Source organism: Antrostomus carolinensis, unplaced genomic scaffold, assembly GCF_000700745.2.
Source record: "Antrostomus carolinensis isolate BGI_N321 unplaced genomic scaffold, ASM70074v2 scaffold34352, whole genome shotgun sequence".
NCBI lineage: Eukaryota > Metazoa > Chordata > Aves > Caprimulgiformes > Caprimulgidae > Antrostomus > Antrostomus carolinensis.
The window spans coordinates 744-18,617 of NW_010300863.1; the positions used below are offsets into that span (position 1 = coordinate 744).

Genomic DNA, 17,874 nt, shown 5'->3' on the forward strand with positions numbered 1-17,874 from the left:
AAGCAGCTTTGAAAGGTTCTGGTGAGTTTTTGGGGTACTTTTTGACTTGGAGCTTCTTGAGCTGAGTGGTAATGCCTGCTCTCGCTCAAGGAAGAGAAATGGAATGTCATGTGGAATTTTTAGCATGCATGACTGAGATACTTAGTAGAATCAGATTTACTAACCCCTTCACTCTCTTGCTTGATAATCTGCCAAAGAAAATAAAATGCTCTGTACAAATGCTGAACCTTAGTGCTGCTTGTTTTAGACAAAGTGTTGTGCTGAGTAGTGGTGTTGCTAGAGGAAAATCCTAAACATGTCTAAAGACTGAGAGCTGTTTTGTAATTTTAAAAATTGGATGTGTATTTAAGCTAGTCCTTAATAGATTGAATCACATAGTTGTTGCCTGCTCAAATATAATAAGCTACTTTTAACTTAATTTTGCTATTCTAGGGTGCAGTAGAGCCCATGCAGATTGACGTGGATCCACAAGAAGATCAGCAAAATGCACCTGATATCAACTATGTGGTGGAGAACCCCACTCTGGTATGTGCTGATTGAGGGCTAGTGGATTACATTTCTCAGGCATGGCCTCTTCCTTTAAGGTTTTTGAAGAACTCCCTCATTTTACTCCTTGTCAGATAGTTATTTAGAGATTAATAGATTCTCTTCAAGACAAGGTAGGGTAAGAATAGCAGTGACCTCTCCTGTAGCTCCTTGTCATATACTGACCTCTGCTGCACCTTCTGAGATGAAGGAGGAATTACTGTTTTGTGACTTGATGCATGCTGCCTGTTTGACACAGTTTTCATTCTGAAATAGTTTAGTACATCTCTGATTAGTTAGAGAGACATCATTCCTTTATTTTGAGGCTTGTTCTTTGAGGAGCAAAGCTTGGGTGCTTTAAGTATATAGTTAGGATATAATTATTTCATTGTTTGATCCTCTGGAGACTGGCTGAATCCCCCAGAGCTGTAGAGTTATAAAAGTCTGTATTTGCTTATACCAGTTTCTTCAATTTTTAGTTAATGGTTTGAGATTTTGACCAATTTGCATTGCAATTCTCTTCTGAAGCTAGAGGGAGAAAGCAATTATGTTGTGACCTTTAGGTCTTTGTTATTACTGTAGCATCTAAGTGTTCCACAAAAATGAGTGATTTTCTTTTCACTGTAGCTGATGTGAAAGACTGTAATTCCCCTTTGACTTGGAAAGAGTTGAGGAGTAACGTGAAATTACTCAATGATTTCAGGAGTATTGTGCACCATCAGGCATGAAACTGTGGAAGAAAGAATGCTCCTGCCTTTATATTTTTCAAGTTCTGTAGCAAATAAAGCAGGAATCCTAAATACTAATTTTCAGTGCACACAGTCCCATTTCGGTCTCAGAGCAAGATCATTCTTCCACTGAATCAGGCAAGAATCATGTTAGTAAATGCTACCATGACATCTGTAGCTGTATCTTAATTTAGACATACAGGAAGTCAGACATGACACAGGATGCATATTAAATGTGGACAGGCAGCCAGTGTTCTCCACTGCTGGAATGCTTGACTTTGCCCTGAACATTCTCCTGTGGTTGTTTGCATGTGTACTTCTGTCTTCCCACAATGCCATATCATATCTTTACTAGATGTTTTGTGCTCCTCGCCCCTCACCCCAAGGCTTAAAATCTGTTACGTGTTCAGAATTTAAACCTCAAATCCTTCCTCAAGAGTAAGACACCCTATTTGTTCTGAAAGGAGATGTTTTAAGAAATTAGTATGAGCAAAAGAATGAAATTATCATATGGAAACTATTTTTCAAGGAAAAACTACTTCTGGAATGGTTGTCTGGTTTAGAAACTTCAGCTCAAATGATGGAGTCTTGACAAAATTACTAACAGGTGATATAACTGATGCTTAAAGTGGGTGAGCTGATTAGCCTTAATGGACAGCATCAGAACTTAAATAAAAAAAGGTAAATTGTAATGTACCGCATATTTCTTAGGAAATTACTAATGTTTGAAGAAAGCAGAAATGGAATAATCTTATCTAATTTTTTATTTGTCCGAGTCATGTCCTCCATGAAGGGGTTCAGGACTGCAGGAACATTTGTGCAGGTCACAGTATAGTGGCCTGATTTAGTGCTGCTGTCTTCACCTTCTAAGACCAGGTTTTGTTTGCAGGATTTGGAGCAGTATGCGTCCAGCTACAGTGGTCTGATGCGAATTGAGCGGCTGCAATTTATTGCTGATCACTGCCCACAGCTGCGGGTGGAGGCTCTCAAGATGGCACTGTCGTTTGTCCAGAGAACTTTCAATGTAGATGTGTATGAAGAAATTCACAGAAAGTTGTCTGAGGCCACCAGGTACTGAGAGATCATGGGAACCTGTGGAGCTTTTTTGGCTGAGTTAAGGCCAATGTGCCACATTGCGGGACTTTGCATGTATTACTGGCGTGTTCCTTGTGCAAATTGTCTTTGCCCTTAGAATCTGATAGCAGTGAAATGTGTGTGTTCAGGCCTAAGGTCTCATGTTTTTTTTTTAAAAGATTAAACACAGAAGACTATCTCATTCTGAAGTCTTAGTGTTTTAAAAGGCTACAGGTAGATATTGAGGAGAGTTTAGTCCTTGCAACTGCTTCAAATATTAATGAACACAGTTGTCTTTCCTTAGGTAGATTATGGAGATGAAGCCTCTTCTAGATGCTGTTGTGTTCATAAATTTAAACCTTATTGAATGGTTTGCCTTGTTTTGGTTTGTTTTTTTCTTCCCCCCCTGCCCTAACAACAGGTTTGCTGTTAAGGGTAGCCTTTGATATTTCACTTACCCATCCACACTTCCTGTGTTTGCATTATTTTTGTTGTTATGCATGTTTGTTGATTTCTTGTCTGTTTTGCCCTGGGAGTCTTTACTATGGATGTGTGACAGTATGTTCATTGCTTTCTTATATGTGAAAAGGACTGTTGGGAAAAAAAACCACCCCACAAACAAACAAAAAACCCAACAAAATACTCAATGTGTTTTTCTCTTTAAAATTTTGGAAAGTGAATTCAGTGCAAGTAGTTATGTTGACCTGAGCTGGATGGAAAAAGAAGTTGGATAGTATCTGTACAGTGTACCTTTCCTATCATACCATTGCAGTATAGCTGGGGAGAGAACATAACATAAACATGGGCACCCTGTGTGCCATATATAGGTGTTTGATTGGATTCAATGACTCTTTAAAGTCATTAAATACTTTCATAGAATGTAATAATTCATTGCAGCACTGTTACTAACTTGCTTTCAACTGATTTCTAGAGCAGGCTGTTTCTTTAAGAATGGAAATGACTTACTTGTTAATAAAATACCTGCAAAAGATCGTTAGGATAATTTTGAGAAGAATTTGTAAACATTTGTGATGCTTGTGTTACTGTTTTCACTGGAAATCTTAGCAGTCTTTTTTCCACACCATCCTTGTTTTCTCTTTGGTCTATTTTGTGTATTCAGTACTGTTTGTTAGGGTAACAGTGCCAGGTACCTAGCAGACCTCTGTTTTGAAAAGTTTGCAGCATAATAGCCCCATTCAAACTCTTTCCTTTCAGAGAGCTGCAGAATACACCTGATGCTGTCCCTGATAGTGGAATTGAACCCCCTCCTCTTGACACAGCTTGGGTGGAAGCTACACGCAAAAAAGCTCTTCTTAAACTGGAGAAACTTGACACAGATCTGAAAAATTACAAAGGCAACTCCATCAAGGAGAGTATCAGGTGAGATGCAGAAGGCTCTGCTGGAGCAAGGAAGAGCATTTTGCTCCTCCAGGCATCTAACACAGGATGTCAACTGCATTCAGTGCCTTAGGTCAGTGTGTTGAGTTACTTGTTTGGAACAAGCTGACTGCATCCCTTTCTGAACACACAGTCCATTGATATTTTAATTCCTGTGCTCCAGGAGAGGCCATGATGACTTAGGTGATCATTACCTTGACTGTGGGGACCTCAGCAACGCTCTCAAGTGTTACTCGCGAGCCCGTGATTACTGCACCAGTGCTAAACATGTTATCAACATGTGTCTCAATGTCATCAAGGTAGGAGGGTTTGCAGGGAATGGTACTTGGGGTCTTTCAGATATCTGCTGTAAAGTCTACCTATACTTTGCTTTGGTTACACCTCTTGTGTCTGCAATGATACTGCTTATCTGAGTAACACCATTTATCCATGCCTCTTCCATGCTGTTTCTGGCTCTCTACAGGTCAGTGTCTACCTCCAGAATTGGTCTCATGTTCTGAGCTATGTAAGCAAGGCTGAGTCTACACCAGAAATTGCAGAAGTAAGGTCCTGCTTTGAGTTTTCCCTTTATTTTCTGTCTCCAAAATTTATAAGATTTCTTCCTTCCCGCCTTTACAACTTGCTCCCTGTAAGACTAACTTCATCTTACAGTCTGTTCTTCCTCTTAACCAGCCTCCTTGGCTGCTGTACTGTTTCTTTTGAGATTCATTGTTGCTTTTCTCATATGATATGTGTGTAGGAAATCTGACTTATGGTAAAAACAAAGTCTTCCCATCTTCAGTTCTTGTCATACTTGGCAAGACAAGTAAGATGAAGTTATCTTGCTGTTGAGATTTGCAAGTTAATTATTAGGATGAAATATCCCAAGGACAGTTGTCATCAAAATGGTTTTCATACTGCTTGCTCATACTGCTTTTTCTTATCCTTTAGCAAAGAGGAGAAAGAGACAGCCAGACACAAGCAATTCTCACCAAACTGAAATGTGCAGCAGGTGAGTCAATCCTTCAGCTTCCTGTATTATCTGCCCATCTTTCTGCCTGCTAGCTGTCCGTAGGGCTTTTTGACAACAGTGTGTGCTTGGTTTATTTTTTCTCTTAGATTTGACAGACTTTGTATTTTTCTCACCAGAAATGCAAAATGTAATAAAGCTGATGAGATGGAACTGATGACTTTTTTTTGCCATTTCTTTCTTCCCCCTAAGTTTCTAACTTTCTTCAGTGTGAGTCAATGTAGTTCAAAGGATGCTAGATGCTGTCTGAGAGTCTCACTTGACTTCAGCAGTGGAGGCACTAGCAACCATGTTGGGGCCTGTCCTACTTCCCAGATTTTGCGATTTCTCCTAATTTGTATGCTATCATAAACAAAAGACTAATTTTTTTGATTCCTAGGCTTGGCTGAACTAGCTGCTCGGAAGTACAAACAGGCAGCAAAGTGCTTCCTGTTGGCATCATTTGATCACTGTGATTTCCCTGAGGTGAGGACCAAGAGGGGGCTGTGTGCAGGTCTTGGAGGGGATGTAATTCTTCTAAGTATTGGGTTGTAAAGTTCGGATACTGTAGTTATACTCACAGCACTCCTGGACAGCTTGGTGATGCTGTGAACCATGGGTTGGGGTTTTTTTGTTTTTTTTTTTTTTTTTTTTTTTTTTTTTTTTTTAAAGTGTCGTTCTTGGGTTCTCTAAATGATCTACTCTAGATCGCATAGGAATTTGTGTATCTGTGTTGCTCAATCAAAAGACTGGCTGTTGGAATTGGTTTCTGCTCTCTTAGCACTGGACAGTCACTCCTCAGACTCTGGGTGAATGCCTGCGAGCATGCTGAGTGGTTACACTGCATTTGACAAGGACTAATGTTGTCACTGCAGGAAGGAAAGGCCTGGGGTAGAATACTTAATTCCAGTCTTCTGCCATTTTAGTAGTCAGTGACAGTGCTCTCGCTCTCTCTCTCTAGCTGTTATCTCCTAGCAATGTGGCTGTGTATGGTGGTCTTTGTGCCCTTGCTACCTTTGACCGTCAGGAGCTGCAACGAAATGTTATCTCTAGCAGGTAAGTGATGCCTTAAGAGGAGTTTGCATGTACTGCACATCTTTTGGGACATGGGATGTTGGTTGAGAGTGGATTTTGGCAGGAGTGATAGCTTTCTCATGCAGAAGAGAAAGAATCACTGAGCCTTAGTTTGGCTTTAGTATTAAGTGATGTTTCGCTATCTAAAATGCAGTGGTTAATCACAGCTGAAATTTTCATAGTATAATGGAAGTTTCCAACCCAGGTCAAATACAACATCTACACAGCCCAACTTTCTATCTCCATATCAGGTATTAAGTCAGAAGGATAGAGCCTTATAGAAGGCAGTTGTAAGATAATTTGCCTTCATGTTACCACTTGTTCTGGTGTATGTTAATTGTATTAATACAATTTAATAATTGTTAATACAACTTGCAGCGTAATCTAACTGACATATACAAGGTTAAAAGAATTACAGTCTTTGGAAGAAAATGGATATTTGTGTGTCATAGATTGAATTACAGGGATACTGAATTCCTGTCCGCTAAGTGTATGGAAGCACTAATTTTAAAGTGATGTGGAAAAAGAGCTGTTACCCATACTTTTTTATTGGCTGATTCATAGGGTGAGAGCCCACGGTTGGCAAATCTGTGATGGAGAATTGGAAGAGTGCTGATAAAGAGTGTTCGTCCCAGAGATCTCCCACACTTAGGATAGGTTATTTCCCTGAGACAGTTGCATGCTTAACCTACCTATGCCATGCTGTACTTAGTGAAGGCTGTGCTTTGAAAGGGAGCACAAAGCTGGCCAGCACAGACTGCAGTGCCTGCACAGGTGTGGCCTGTGTTTTCTGGTGGTATATCCTGATTTTGACCTATTCCCACTCATTTTTTTTTTGTTTTGTGTGGACAAACACTTCTACTGCTTGGTTTGTCAAAAGTCTCTTGCCTTCCTTCACCACAGTTTTGATGCTGTGTGGCATCTCTTTCTGGTCCAGGCTCCCAGCTCTGCTGCAAATGGGCTGTCTGGTCTGTTGGAGAGTAAATTCTTGGAATCTTCAAATGATAGTGAGAGTTTGTAACTTTGCAACTTGGAGTGATGGGGTTGTGGGGTATTTAGGTGGTGGGTTCCAATGTCTGATCACTGCCATTTTTATCTGTAGCTCCTTCAAATTGTTTTTGGAGCTGGAGCCACAGGTTCGTGACATCATCTTCAAGTTTTATGAATCTAAATATGCTTCATGCCTGAAGATGCTGGATGAGATGAAGGTGAGTTGCAGGGGAGCAGTGCAGAACAGACCCTAAAAGTTCCCTTTGCCTAGCCTTTTGCAAGAAGCAGTGACTCTTAAAAGTAGCTACTAAGAGTGTTAAGCTCTTCTGTGTCTTCTGTCTCCTGATGTGGTGAATGGAAATTGGGAGTAGTTTAACAGCAGAGGGTGAGGAGAAATGATAAATTGTAAAAATATATTGCTAGTTCTTTTATTCATTATTCTTATTCATGGTATTGTCTTGCTATAGTGTAATATCCTTAAGGTTTAAGTATATACACATCTATGTTTCAGAACCTAGGAATAATGTATTTTTCCAGGCTGCTTCTCAGCTTCTGATGTGTTGTTTGTTTTTTTTTTTTTTTTTTTTTTTTGCACAGGACAACCTGCTACTGGATATGTACCTTGCACCTCATGTCAGGACACTTTATACCCAGATTCGAAATCGTGCCCTTATCCAGGTAATTAGAATCATAGAATGGTGTGGGCTGGAAGGGACCTTAAAGATCATCTAGTTCCAGCCTCCCTGCCATGAGCAGGGACACCTTACACTGAACCAGGTTGCTCAAAGCCTCATCCAACCCGGCCTTGAATGCTTCTGGGGAGGGACCATCCACAACTTCTCTGGGCAACCTGGGCCAGTGTCTGTCACAGTGAAGAATTTCTTCCTCACATCTCATCTCCATCTCCCCTCTGCCACTTTCAAGCCATCACCCCTCGTCCTGTCACTCCCTGCCCTTGTCCAAAGTCCCTCCCCAGCCTTCCTGGAGCCCCTTCAGGTACTGGAAGGCTACTAGAAGGTTTCCCTGGAGCTTTCTCTTCTCCAGGCTGAACAGCCCCAACTCTCCCAGCCTGTCCTCACAGCAGAGGTGCTCCAGTCCTTGCATTATCCTCGTGGCCTCCTCTGGGCTGGCTCCAGTAGGTCCATGTCCTTCTGATGTTGGGGACCCCAGAACTAGAGGCAGCACTGCAGGTGGGGTCTCAGGAGAGCAGAGTAGAGGGGGAGAATCCCCTCCCTCAACCTGCTGGCCACACTTCTCTAGATGCAACCTATGATACAGTTGGCCTTCTGGGCTGTGAGTGTGCATTGCTGGCTCATGTTGAGCTTCTCATCCATCAGTACCCCCAAGTCCTTCTCCTCGGGGCTGCTCTCGATTGTTCTTGTAATCCTGAGAGGTGGATGAACAGTGAGATAGGCCATTTCTTTGTAATTGTGTTTCCCATGATTTTTCAGAGGTCAGGGAGTACACTTGACAAATGAATATTTTCTTCTTCCTAGTACTTCAGCCCCTATGTGTCGGCAGATATGCGCAAGATGGCCACTGCTTTTAATACCACGGTGGCTGCTCTGGAAGACGAACTTACTCAGCTGATCCTGGAGGGACTGATCAATGCCAGAATAGACTCACACAGTAAGGTAAGTGCATCTGAGCCACATATTATAGACTGACCAGCTGTACCAAGATTAGAAACTCTCCATTCCTGGAACACTTCGAAGTTGAATTAATCTATTGTGACTGGTACTTTCAATAGGGCTGATCTGTGTGTGAGGCTCTGTGATAATCTTACCTTTGTTCCCTTGCGCAGAAAGGGCTTCCTGCTGTGGAATTCTGTCATAGCTCCTGTGTACAGTTGTCTGTATTGGTTACAGATTCTTTATGCTCGAGATGTAGATCAGCGCAGCACAACTTTTGAGAAGTCTTTACTAATGGGCAAAGAGTTTCAGCGACGTGCCAAAGCTATGATCCTGCGAGCTGCAGTCCTGCGCAACCAGATACATGTCAAGGTACGGGCATGTTAAATGTGGACTTTGATACAGTGTTAAGATTCTTAATTTTTTTTTTAACTGAAACTATAAATCTTGATGAATTGAAGATTCTGGAGGGGAATGGATTTATTGTGCTCATGATTTGACAAATTCTTACAATAGTAAATACTAAATGTATAAGCAACAAGTGTTTCTAGCCAGTGCATTGACCTGCTTGTACAATGCAGAATGTCCTTCAAAGTTTATATGCTATTATTAATTCCAACTAATTCTTGATACGCATATCTTTTATCTTATCAAAACAAAGATTGTTTGAAGGTTTTTGTTTTGGGTTTTTTTTAGTAGAGGAAGTAAAAAATGCATTAATTCCTTGGAGTATTCCTTCCAGGATGCACTTTCAAAAGAATGCCCTTAGGGAGCATAGGCCATCTGCCACAGAATGTCTTAAATTCTATAGTATATTAATCTCTGTGATAACTAAATGCCAGATAGGATTCAGCTTCTAGGGCCAACAGCTCCTTGCACATAGTAAATAAGTGGCTTAAAAGTTCTGGTTTGACTTTTTGAGGAGCAGTTTTTGTGAACTGTAACTATAGAAGTTGAAAACACAAAGCTTTTGCAAAGCCATAATTATTTATGAGTTGGGGATATGCTCTCCCCCTGCTGTTATCCTGCTGTGCTCCTGTGCTTCATTTGGGCTCTCAGGAAGCACTCTGTGGGATATTTACACACCCCTAACCAGGATGTGTTTTGGTCTTGTTGCAGTCTCCTCCGAGAGAAGGTAGCCAAGGGGAGCTTACTCCAGCAAACAGCCAGTCCAGGATGAGCACCAACATGTGAAAAACTTCGTGCACTACCAAAAGAAATGGTCCCTCCAGGACTGTACCCAGTGTCTCACCCACTAACTGCTGAGCTTCACAAACTGTCCCTGTCTCCCTTACTTCTTGCTTGGATTGAGAGGGTCAGGGCTGATGCTGGATAATACGAATATTCCAATAACTTAAATTCTCTTTGAAAAGAAATTCTTTCTATAAACAGCATCCCTGCAATGGGTCATCATTTCAGTTTTGGTAGAACATCTTTCTTCATTCTCCTTCTTCCACCACTCCATAAAGAGCTGTCAGGTTATTCATACAGATGCTGATTTGAGAGTTTTTCAGCTGCTATTAGTTTTCTTGTTTCAAAGCTGCAAAAATATTTAGCGTTAAGTTAAATGGACAAGCGTCATCTAAGATGAATTTCGCTGGCCTGAAAGTACTGCCTTGATTCTGAGCAATGCTGAGCTTTCTGTTTATTCCAGATAAACTTGCAAGTGCATTGCTTTCCATTATGGAGCTAGAGTTCTGTTGGGAGAGGAGATTTCCTTTGAGAAACTTAATGATTTTTCACCTACACTAGAAAACATGTCAGTGCTTCCATGCATTCAGTCACAGGCCTTTATTTTAGGGTGTTATGTTTACCTGGATCCAGGCTCTTTCTCTCTGGTCTCTGTTTTCATAGACCCGTTTCCTGATGTGTTTCCTACTTATGCATGATGTGGCTTTGGGGTCCAGAGTAGCAGTAAACCTCTACTTCATGCAAATATTGCTGCTTGTCCAGTCTTACTGCCATAGTGTGTGCTGGTTTTCCAACACGTGCAACAGTTGCTTTTGGTAGCATGGATAAATGCCATAAAATACCACTTGAGTCCCGTGGAAGAGCTGAAAGCAGCCAGTCTAGCTGTCTGCTTTCCAGTTGCGTTTATTCTGCTTTTCCTTTTATAAAGGGATTAAAGGTGGCAGCCCAGGTGTGTGCATGTTTTGTGTTAATGAAAGGAGATGTGCACTGAATTTTCTGAAGTCATGCAGCCTTGCATTCATCTAATTCATAAGGCAAGCTAAGAAGGTTGATCCAGCCCTGACTGGTCTAGCAACTGACTACAGATGTTACTGTTAATGTGTTAATGATATTTTTTTTTTTTTTTTTAAAGTAAGTTGTTATATCTAGTGCATTAAACAGCAGGATTAAAAAAGCTTCTGAGTATTTGGAGTTTTGTGTTAAAGCTGGGTTTTAGGTATTTTGATCTCAAGCCACTGATTTTTTGCTAAGCTTGATTATGTTTTGTAGGCTATTGTATTTTGCTTTCTGATCTGGTTGGAGATGTAGCTTGGATGAACTGTGAAGAAAGTACAATTTGAGGAAACGTTCCAACAGCAGAATTCCTGGAGTGCATTTGCACAGCTGCTAAATTGCAACAGTGCTCTCTCCCTCTGGCTTTCTGTGCTTTATGCAACTTAGGTGCTGAAAATGGAAGCAATGGTTCCTGTGAGGTCTTTGGCTAAACGTCTTCCATTTGGCATGGAAGAATTCTCCCATTTTTGAAGGGAGAAAGGAGAGAGCTAGTTAATCAAGAATTTTGAGTGAGGCATCACTGATGTCCAGTTTAGTGAGAAAGGCAAGTTGAGTCCTCGGGTAAATTGCTGTATATCCTTGTAGAAATGCTGGGAAGGCCATTTTATTCTGCTTATGCTTAAGGAAAGACATTCAGCCCTAGAATACTCCTTAAACATTCTTGCTTTCTTCCTCAAATGACCATTTCTAAGGAAAAGATCTTATGCTCTGCTCTTGAAGAGATGGTTTTGCAACCCAATTAAGTGCATTATATCAGCTGGCTATCTTTGCTTACGCACAGCTTCCACTCTCTTGATTTTATTAGATTACTTCTGTTCCTTCATGGAGGTTTTCTACTGGAGGAATCCTCAGTTGTAAAAGGACACCTTCAGCACGCTGACTTGAGAGTCTCTGCTTTTCCAGACACTAGTGCTTGTCCGCTCTTGGGGAGTGGCTGGAAGCACATATCCTTTAGAAGTCTGCATGGAGCCCACGAGGTGGCAAGAGCAATTTCCGGCTCTTGCTGTGGCCTGAGGGAGTTCCACAGCTGGAGCAGAGGTCATCGGTTTCTTCTCTCTAGAAAAAAAATGCTTACAACCTCTGTTGGACAGATAGAGCTTTCTCTTTTATTGCTTAGTTCATTGGCATTGTTCAAGCATAGTGTATGCTTTTGTATAGAATTATTGACATACAACTCTTTCCTTTAGCCCATGAAAAAAGCTGCTGTTGCTTTAGGATCTTAAGAGGTAGATGTAAGTCAGGGCTGTCCAGGCATACTTGTTCTAGACATTGTTCAATGCGTCCTTCAGTCCTAACTACCTGCCAGTCAAAAAATCAGGAAATGCAAAGCAGCACAGATACAGTTCTGTATAACTTGCATTCATAAGAAGTTTCCCGCAGTGAAAGATTATTCTTACCTTAAATTTCTAAGTAATTTCCCAAGTAATAAATGGGAAAATAGTGGCTTACATAGAATTAATTTCCAGTGATTCCCTGTGACCACCAAGGTAGTTCAGGAGGTCGAGTTTTGTGGGACCTGTAGCATTTTGGTATGTCTAGGATGTGTTCAGAGGAACTTAAGTGGATTTCCTGAACTTGGCAGCACCTTTTTGTTGATGAAGAAAGAGATACCAGTGGTAGGCCATAATTTATAGTGTCCTCATGCAATGTAAATCCTGCTTTCTTTACCTGACCTAGCTAGGGATAAAGGAAAATCAGCTGGAAAGAACCTGGTTCTTTCGGTGAAGGCAGTTTTCATTAGCACAAATAATTTTAGTGGTAATGTAGAAACTGCTACTATGAGATTGGTTTTGGAGTTATTGGAGATGATTGGTTATTATCTTGCCAGAACTTGTCCAGCATAGTAGTCTATGTTGCTGTAGAGGGAGGTCTGTAAGAGGGAGAAATTATTACTGCGTGGACTGTGGCTGGTTGCAACAGCTGGTTGTAAGCTACTGTCATCTGAGAGACGTCAGTGGATGAGGGAGAAAGTAATAGAGTTCTGTCTGTGCCATGCATGTATGGTCTGTACATGGGTTTCTGGAACCCTGCCATAATGGTCTCAGCGTTAACTTCCTAACTTGGCTGAAATTTCAGTGTTGTTCCATCCTCTGGACAGCTCTCAAAACTGCCGCTGAATAATGTATTATTTCTGATAAAGTGCAATGTAATATAAACTTTCAGCAAAACAAATGAGGAAACTTTAATAATAGCAACAGTGCTTCTGATAGACCCATCATGCATGGGTAGAAAGTGCTGGTCAAACATGGGTTTATTTATTTATTTATTTATTTTTCTGAGAGTAAAGTTTCAGCCAATGTAATTTGGCTATTCAAGGTTCTTATGCCATCTCCTTCATTTCTTTTTTATATGAAGCAGATGAAAACAGGGGAGCAGTGTGCTCCACAAGACAGTGCTCTTAGTATTTTCTTGTGCCACCCACTTGTGACTAGTACAAGTCAGCATTTAATTTTTTCAGTAATTCATCAACTGAATTTGCAGTAGAGTGAAAAACACCAAACTGGTATGGCACTGACTTCTGCTTATCTCTGATGCTGTTAGGGAAGAGAGGATGAATTGCTCTGTGCTTTGCAAATGAGCTTTGTTCTTCAACTAGTATTATTTTGGCTTCTGCGTTCCTATAGATCTGTGAATTCCATTCAGCATTTCATAGGTACTGATAGAACAACCTAGCTTTAGATTATCTCATAGGATAACTTGATCAGGCTAAATTAATTAGACAGGGAACAGAAACTGGCTAATGAGGTATGTGAACCTCTAAGAGAAATGTATGAGATTCAGTAGTTAGAAACTCATACATTTGTATGAGTAAATTTGTAATGCAATAAGTAAATTTGTAATGCAGGTAAGACAGTTTCTTGATAGCAAAGAAATAATAGGCTTCAGTAGACTTACTAAAAGCTACAGACTGAAGGATAGCAGCATTAGCAAGAGATTGTATAATTCAAACAAGAATTCAAGTGGCAAAACCTGAAACTCTGTCATACATTGTAGATCAGGCTAGGTAATCTTGTCCTTGATCCCACAGATACCACTGTTCAGTTCTCTAATACTTCTACAGCTATAGCTTTGACTATTATACTCCATGTGCCTGTAGTGTATGTAACTGTGAAGTCTATGCATACATAAAGTTTGCACCCTGTAAATACATGCTGAGGTCCAGGGTTTTCAATCTTTGCTTTGATATTTCTCTCTTTTTTTATTTTATTTTTTTTTTTTTAATTATCTGATATCTTATCTCATAAGCTATTTGCCAAATAAAGGCAGTTGGCTTTCTTTTTGTCAGGTGAACTACTACTACTTTTTCTTGTGTGCCTCTAAAATGGATTTGGATACAAGAGTCCAATCTCCCTCAAACCCAAAGACAGAGGATCGTTTTCACCATCATTCTACACATGCAGAGCACTGCCTTTTCCTCCTCCTACTGCCATTAAAATTAAATAGTGTGTATCTTCTTGAGGGCCTGTGAAACAGAAACAAAATAGGACATTACCTTGCTGAGTTGGCAGGTTGCAATTTTTTTTTATTGGAGATAAACAAGATAATTAGTATATTGCCTAGCCTGAAAGTGATCTCTAGTTAGTGTAGGTGCAGGTGTGCCCAGCATGAATGGAAAATGGCTCGGCTTTAGTAATGTTGTAACAGTGCCTGCTAATTCACAAGCATTCTTTATTAAGAAATTGATACACTGGTCATCTTTATCTTACTAATTGCAAGGTTATAATCTTCTAAAATGTCTGTTGAACATTCAGGTTGCAGCTTTTTTTTCCATTAGTATGGTGATTTGTAGTTAGAATGCACAGAAAGAGTTTTGTGTTGCAGTGCCTAACTGAACAGTATTCCAGTCTTGTGTTAGGACCATTGCAGTTTTCTGCCATATCATGGGACAAGACCTAACAAGATAAGTGGTCATCTGCCTGCATTACCCATTAAGAAATGCCTTGGAAGATGGAGTGAGGACAAATATGCTTTAAACACTAATTCTGTATAGAAATGTGTCCGTTTAATATTCTTAAGTATACAGCCCTTCCTGAATTTAGGAGCCTAAAGCCAGCTTGATCCTTTCTTCATACTGGTAAGTGATTCTCTGATGAGACTGTACTAAAGGTATGGGCATGTTAAATGTGGACTTTGAGACAGTGTTAAGATTCTTAATTCTAAAATCCCACTGTGTGGTTAAGAATATAACCTGTATCTCTCACATAGCACCAATCCACTACCATGTTGTAACAGTGGATGTTTCTCATGCAAACACCTTTTCTGACTTTGTAAATTTTCCTTGGCACAGCAAGCAGGAAAATGACTGAGCTTTCTGATGCTTTTGGGAAACTGTGTTAACAGGAAGGGGTCAGGTAAGCAGTTTGAAATTCTATTGTAATGAACATTTAGCTTTTTATTAGAAGATGGGCTTTTCAAACAGACCAGGGATCTCTGAATACTTGACCGCTTTAAAGTGTATGCCGGCGTGAGGGAAGAAGCGGACTATTTCCACAGGAGGTGGGAGATGTGGTTTCAAATTCCCATCTTTGGAACTTCCAAGGCAGAGTATTTTTAAACTTGGTTCTCCCACACTAATCACTGGGCTATTTGGTAAATGCCACACCCTTTCCCTCGCCCTCGGTTTCTGTGCTAGTTGCAATTCAAAAGGCAAGCTAGACTAACACCTACATACCAGCTTAGTGTCTAAACTTAATTTGAATGCAAGGGTGGTCAGAAATTGCAAAGCTGCTGAAAGTCTTGGTTAACAAGCTGATTAAGGTTGGAAGATGCTATTCGCAGAACATCATGAGCAAATGAAATGGGAAGACTCAGTAGGAGGGTGTGAGCTACTTTTATTGTCATAATCTGTAGAAAGCCAGAACTGTTAGGCAGCATTTAAGTTCAGCCTCCAGATGGATATGAAATTCTTACCTCTTGTGGTTCCCTCTAGAGGACTTAGTGTGAATGAATGGGAACAGCTAGATAAAAGCTAACTAGATGTAGACAAATGGTTGGAGCAAGAGTAAGGTGCACACAATCATGTGTTAGGGAAGGTGCCTGAAGAAACAGCATGGAAAATTTGAACACGGAACTGAAGAAAGTAAGTACAAGGGTGACTGAGGTAAGGGTAGGCCAAGGCCTCTGTTTCACATATGGTGCTCTGCTCAGTGACCTGTTACTCGTTTGTGGGCTCACTTGTTATTAATGCTTTGAACGAGAATGTGTAAGTCTACAGCTACTAGTAGTTTAGGGTGTTTTTTTTCAGCATACTGTTCCATGACTGTAACCTGTAACATAGTTTGTAATACAAGTTAGGAAATACAAATTGATCTTGCCAGGGCTCAAGGGGACGGGGCGGCAGGGGGGGCATGTGTATGTGTGCATGCATGAACGCGCACACCCAAAGCATAAGCAGGGAATGGTTGTTGAGAAGTCTAAAAAAGAAGAAAAGTTTAAAAATGTTTATAAAATAATCAGGGCATGTTGTTATCTCCTGATTCCTGAAAGTGCTGTGTTTCTGTCATTAAAAAAAAAAAAAAAAAAGTCTTGAGCCCCTCTTTTGATTGGGGGTGGGGCAGGAAAGGGTTTTCCCTATTTTCAGAAATGCACAGTGCTGCATTTGTCTTCTGCCCTTGGAGGCACTTTTGAATTTTGGTTTATTAACAAAAATTATAATTTGGTTTAGTAATCTTTCTTTACCAAGGCAAGGGCTCTTACATGCTGAGAAGACACTTTGCCAGTGCTTTATGCAGACCTAGTATTCTGAGTGCTGGGTTTCCTGTTTACTTCCTTTCAGACCCAGCATAACTTCAAAAAAGGAATACCTGACAGATGCTGGCAGTCAGAGGAAGAGTATCTGCAATCAGAATTCTAGAAAAAGAAATGTTAGCCAGATGAAGCATCAAGGAAAGAACCAATAAAAGTCTCCCTCCTCGCTCCTGTCCTCCCAGTTGTGTTCAAAACAGCTATACCATGCCCAACATTGATGCTAACTGACCTATTTTATTTTAAATTTGTGTAAGGTACACAGCTAAGTCACCTCCAGTCTGTGGAGGTTCTGTTGCACAGGCTGAACATAAGAACACCTAGAACCACCTAGAACAAGATGAGCTGTTCTGTTTGTGAAATGAAGCAGGTCCCCACCCAACCAAACCCTCAAAACCATCAACTGTTCAGAACAATAGACCAGAAGGTGGTAATAGAGGATCCACGCCGAATGTATTACTACATACTGTAAGATGGTCGACTTGCTAGACACTGTGTTGGCAATTTGCTTATGAAACTGACAGCTTGACCACAACATAATTTATTTTAGTGGCCAGTCCTGCAGTAGGCTGTTAGAGAAATGTTAGAGCCTAGAGTAAGTTCAAAGAACAAAAAACCAAAAGACCTCCATGGAGGCAAACTCACTGGCCATTTTAGATGGGCAGGAGCAGTTGCTCAGGACCCAGGCCTGTCACATGAGTCTGTCCCCCATTCCACCCCCCGCCTTTTCCTCCACTTGCCTTGGAAGACCTGCTAATTTTACAGTTGGATGGCTTGACTTCCATTTCTTCAGTGTATTAAACAGCTGCATGCTATTGCTTGATTTTTTTTTTTTTCTGCTGACATTTTTTTACAGCACAGTGAACACTAGAAGGCTACACTGACCAAGTGCCCAGGAGACACACAAAAAAGCGCCTGGGGAAAAAGGGTCAAATCTTGGTAAGGGTCTTGGATGTGTAGACCTGCATCTAGTTTTGACACACTTCTCACCTAATTTATCAGGTAGGAAGGAGAAAGAATGCTCATATAATTAAGTATGAGACTTCATGCAGGGAAAGGTTCACGGACTTGGTTCTAACTTAGCACATAATTTCAGACACCCCTCTATTAAAATAGAGATTTCATTTTCCCTCAACCTTTGGCTCATGGGAGACTGTTAAGCTTTACCATACTGTATAAAACTAATAATTGTTAGTACACAACGTGGTCATAGCAATATCTTACAGTTTTACATTCATGTTTTAAAATAACTGCTAGACTCCTTTCTGCATTGAAAACACAGCATGCTGAAACTCAGACAAGTGTGACATTTTCTTAGTGAAGAAGTAATTGACTGATACTGCTATTTTTAGCATACCAGAAGGCTGTTCTAATACAAGACACTTATTCCTCAATATTAAAAACAAGACATGAAAGGTTAATGAACATACAAGAGGCCGATTGTGATGGCAGCTTATACAGGTTGCCCACCCCCCCC

General features: G+C 40.6%; 2 protein-coding genes across 4 annotated transcripts in view; one reads left to right on the forward strand and one right to left on the reverse strand.

The window, feature by feature from the left end:
* The first annotated feature begins 206 nt into the window (after nucleotides 1–206).
* On the forward strand, nucleotides 207–10,079 carry GPS1 (G protein pathway suppressor 1). Of its 3 annotated transcripts, XM_029083827.1 has the most exons (14): nucleotides 207–240; nucleotides 440–525; nucleotides 2,143–2,324; nucleotides 3,543–3,707; nucleotides 3,889–4,024; nucleotides 4,189–4,266; nucleotides 4,656–4,716; nucleotides 5,114–5,199; nucleotides 5,675–5,769; nucleotides 6,890–6,995; nucleotides 7,375–7,455; nucleotides 8,274–8,411; nucleotides 8,646–8,780; nucleotides 9,528–10,079. In XM_029083827.1, exons 1-14 carry the CDS (start codon nucleotides 219–221, stop codon nucleotides 9,600–9,602), a joined length of 1,446 nt encoding a protein of 481 aa, XP_028939660.1. In that variant the 5' UTR covers nucleotides 207–218; the 3' UTR covers nucleotides 9,603–10,079. The 3 variants fall into 3 exon arrangements, with proteins under 3 accessions (XP_028939660.1, XP_010161572.1, XP_010161573.1); XM_010163270.2 differs by lacking the exon at nucleotides 207–240 and having other exon boundaries at nucleotides 427–525; nucleotides 2,143–2,329; nucleotides 3,536–3,707; XM_010163271.1 differs by lacking the exon at nucleotides 207–240 and having other exon boundaries at nucleotides 427–525.
* A 1,524-nt stretch (nucleotides 10,080–11,603) lies between these two features.
* Nucleotides 11,604–17,874, reverse strand: part of DUS1L (dihydrouridine synthase 1 like) — a gene marked incomplete at its 5' end in the record, with an annotated part of 16,308 nt that continues 10,037 nt past the window's right edge. Inside the window, one exon of the mRNA XM_010163272.2 lies at nucleotides 11,604–11,708. Coding sequence (XP_010161574.2) covers nucleotides 11,604–11,708 — 105 coding nt within the window. The remainder of the gene's footprint in view (nucleotides 11,709–17,874) is intronic.

What these genes read in the sequence shown, in the direction of transcription:
- GPS1 (XM_029083827.1), top strand. Translation starts at nt 219, where the DNA reads ATGCTGAACCTTAGTGCTGCTT. An exon ending in CAAACTGAAATGTGCAGCAG is followed by an intron (nt 4,717 to 5,113) that starts GTGAGTCAATCC and finishes TTTGATTCCTAG; the next exon opens with GCTTGGCTGAACTAGCTGCT. An exon ending in AGATGCTGGATGAGATGAAG is followed by an intron (nt 6,996 to 7,374) that starts GTGAGTTGCAGG and finishes TTTTTTGCACAG; the next exon opens with GACAACCTGCTACTGGATAT.